The sequence below is a fragment of the Nanorana parkeri genome, unplaced genomic scaffold (genome assembly GCF_000935625.1).
Source record: "Nanorana parkeri isolate BGI_ZX_2015 unplaced genomic scaffold, ASM93562v1 scaffold2772, whole genome shotgun sequence".
In the NCBI taxonomy this organism is placed as follows: Eukaryota; Metazoa; Chordata; class Amphibia; order Anura; family Dicroglossidae; genus Nanorana; species Nanorana parkeri.
Window position 1 is genome coordinate 29700 of NW_017309040.1, and position 987 is coordinate 30686.

The following is a 987-nucleotide window of genomic DNA, read 5'->3' on the forward strand; positions in this document are numbered from 1 at the left end:
GCCTCACCCCCCCGCGCCGGCGCCCCCCCCCCCCCCCATAGACTATCCATGAAAAGTCCTACTCACTATCGGCATCAAGCTCCTTCAGGACGGCCGGACGCTTAGGAACGGGGAGAGGTAGAGGGAGAGGTTCCGCATCTTCTGCTTCATCGCCTTCTTCTTCCACCTGGTCGGCCCAGCTGGGCTTGGAGCTGCGACAACAAGATAAGAATCATTCAGGAGAACCAAAAGACAAGAAGTGTTAGTACATCGAAAGGTCCGGCTGTCACGTGGGACCTCGTTCACATGGACGTGAGTACAAAACATGTGACGCATGCATGAGCTACGAGCTGCTAGAAGGCTTCAGGTGGTTTCCAACAAGCTTCAAGCAGTGCTGAAGCCCACTAAGGCCGGCCAGCCAGCAGCTTGTTTAAAGTGACCCTCAGCTCTCCCGCCAAGATCTGTTTGACCTCCTGACCTGGAGCTGAAGGGCGCTGGTGGCTTGCTGTCCTCGCGGCTCTTCAACTCAATGAAGCCCAACGAGTGTACAAGGCCTAGAAGGAATCTCGGGCTCCCCGTCCATGTTCTTGGTCTCCTCCTCTTTGCTCCCCGGCCATGTTCTTGGTCTCCTCCTCTTTGCTCCCCGGCCATGTTCTTGGTCTCCTCCTCTTTGCTCCCCGGCCATGTTCTTGGTCTCCTCCTCTTTGCTCCCCGGCCATGTTCTTGGTCTCCTCTTTGCTCGCAGCAGCCACAACTCCCATTATCACAATCAGCAGCATGTACATTGTCTCAGCCTCTTATCTCACCCTACCAGCCGTGACTAATCAAACCGCCCGAACTACTACACCCATCAGATGCAGCACTGAAGTCTACGTAAACCCGAACTACGACTCTCATCTCTATCCTTTCTGTCTGTTAAATATACAAATAAAAATCCAGGGGAAGTGATAACTTCCAGTGCATAGGGAGGGGGTATGGAGATGAAGGGGGGGGGGGATCAGGAGGAAG

General features: G+C 54.5%; 1 protein-coding gene across 1 annotated transcript in view; it reads right to left on the minus strand.

Moving 5' to 3' along the window:
• EIF3G (eukaryotic translation initiation factor 3 subunit G) overlaps positions 1 to 987 on the minus strand; it is an 11986-nt gene that overhangs the window by 9486 nt on the left and 1513 nt on the right. The window contains exon 2 of the mRNA XM_018574152.1: positions 100 to 191. Within this exon, the coding sequence (XP_018429654.1) occupies positions 100 to 191 (92 nt within the window). The remainder of the gene's footprint in view (positions 1 to 99; positions 192 to 987) is intronic.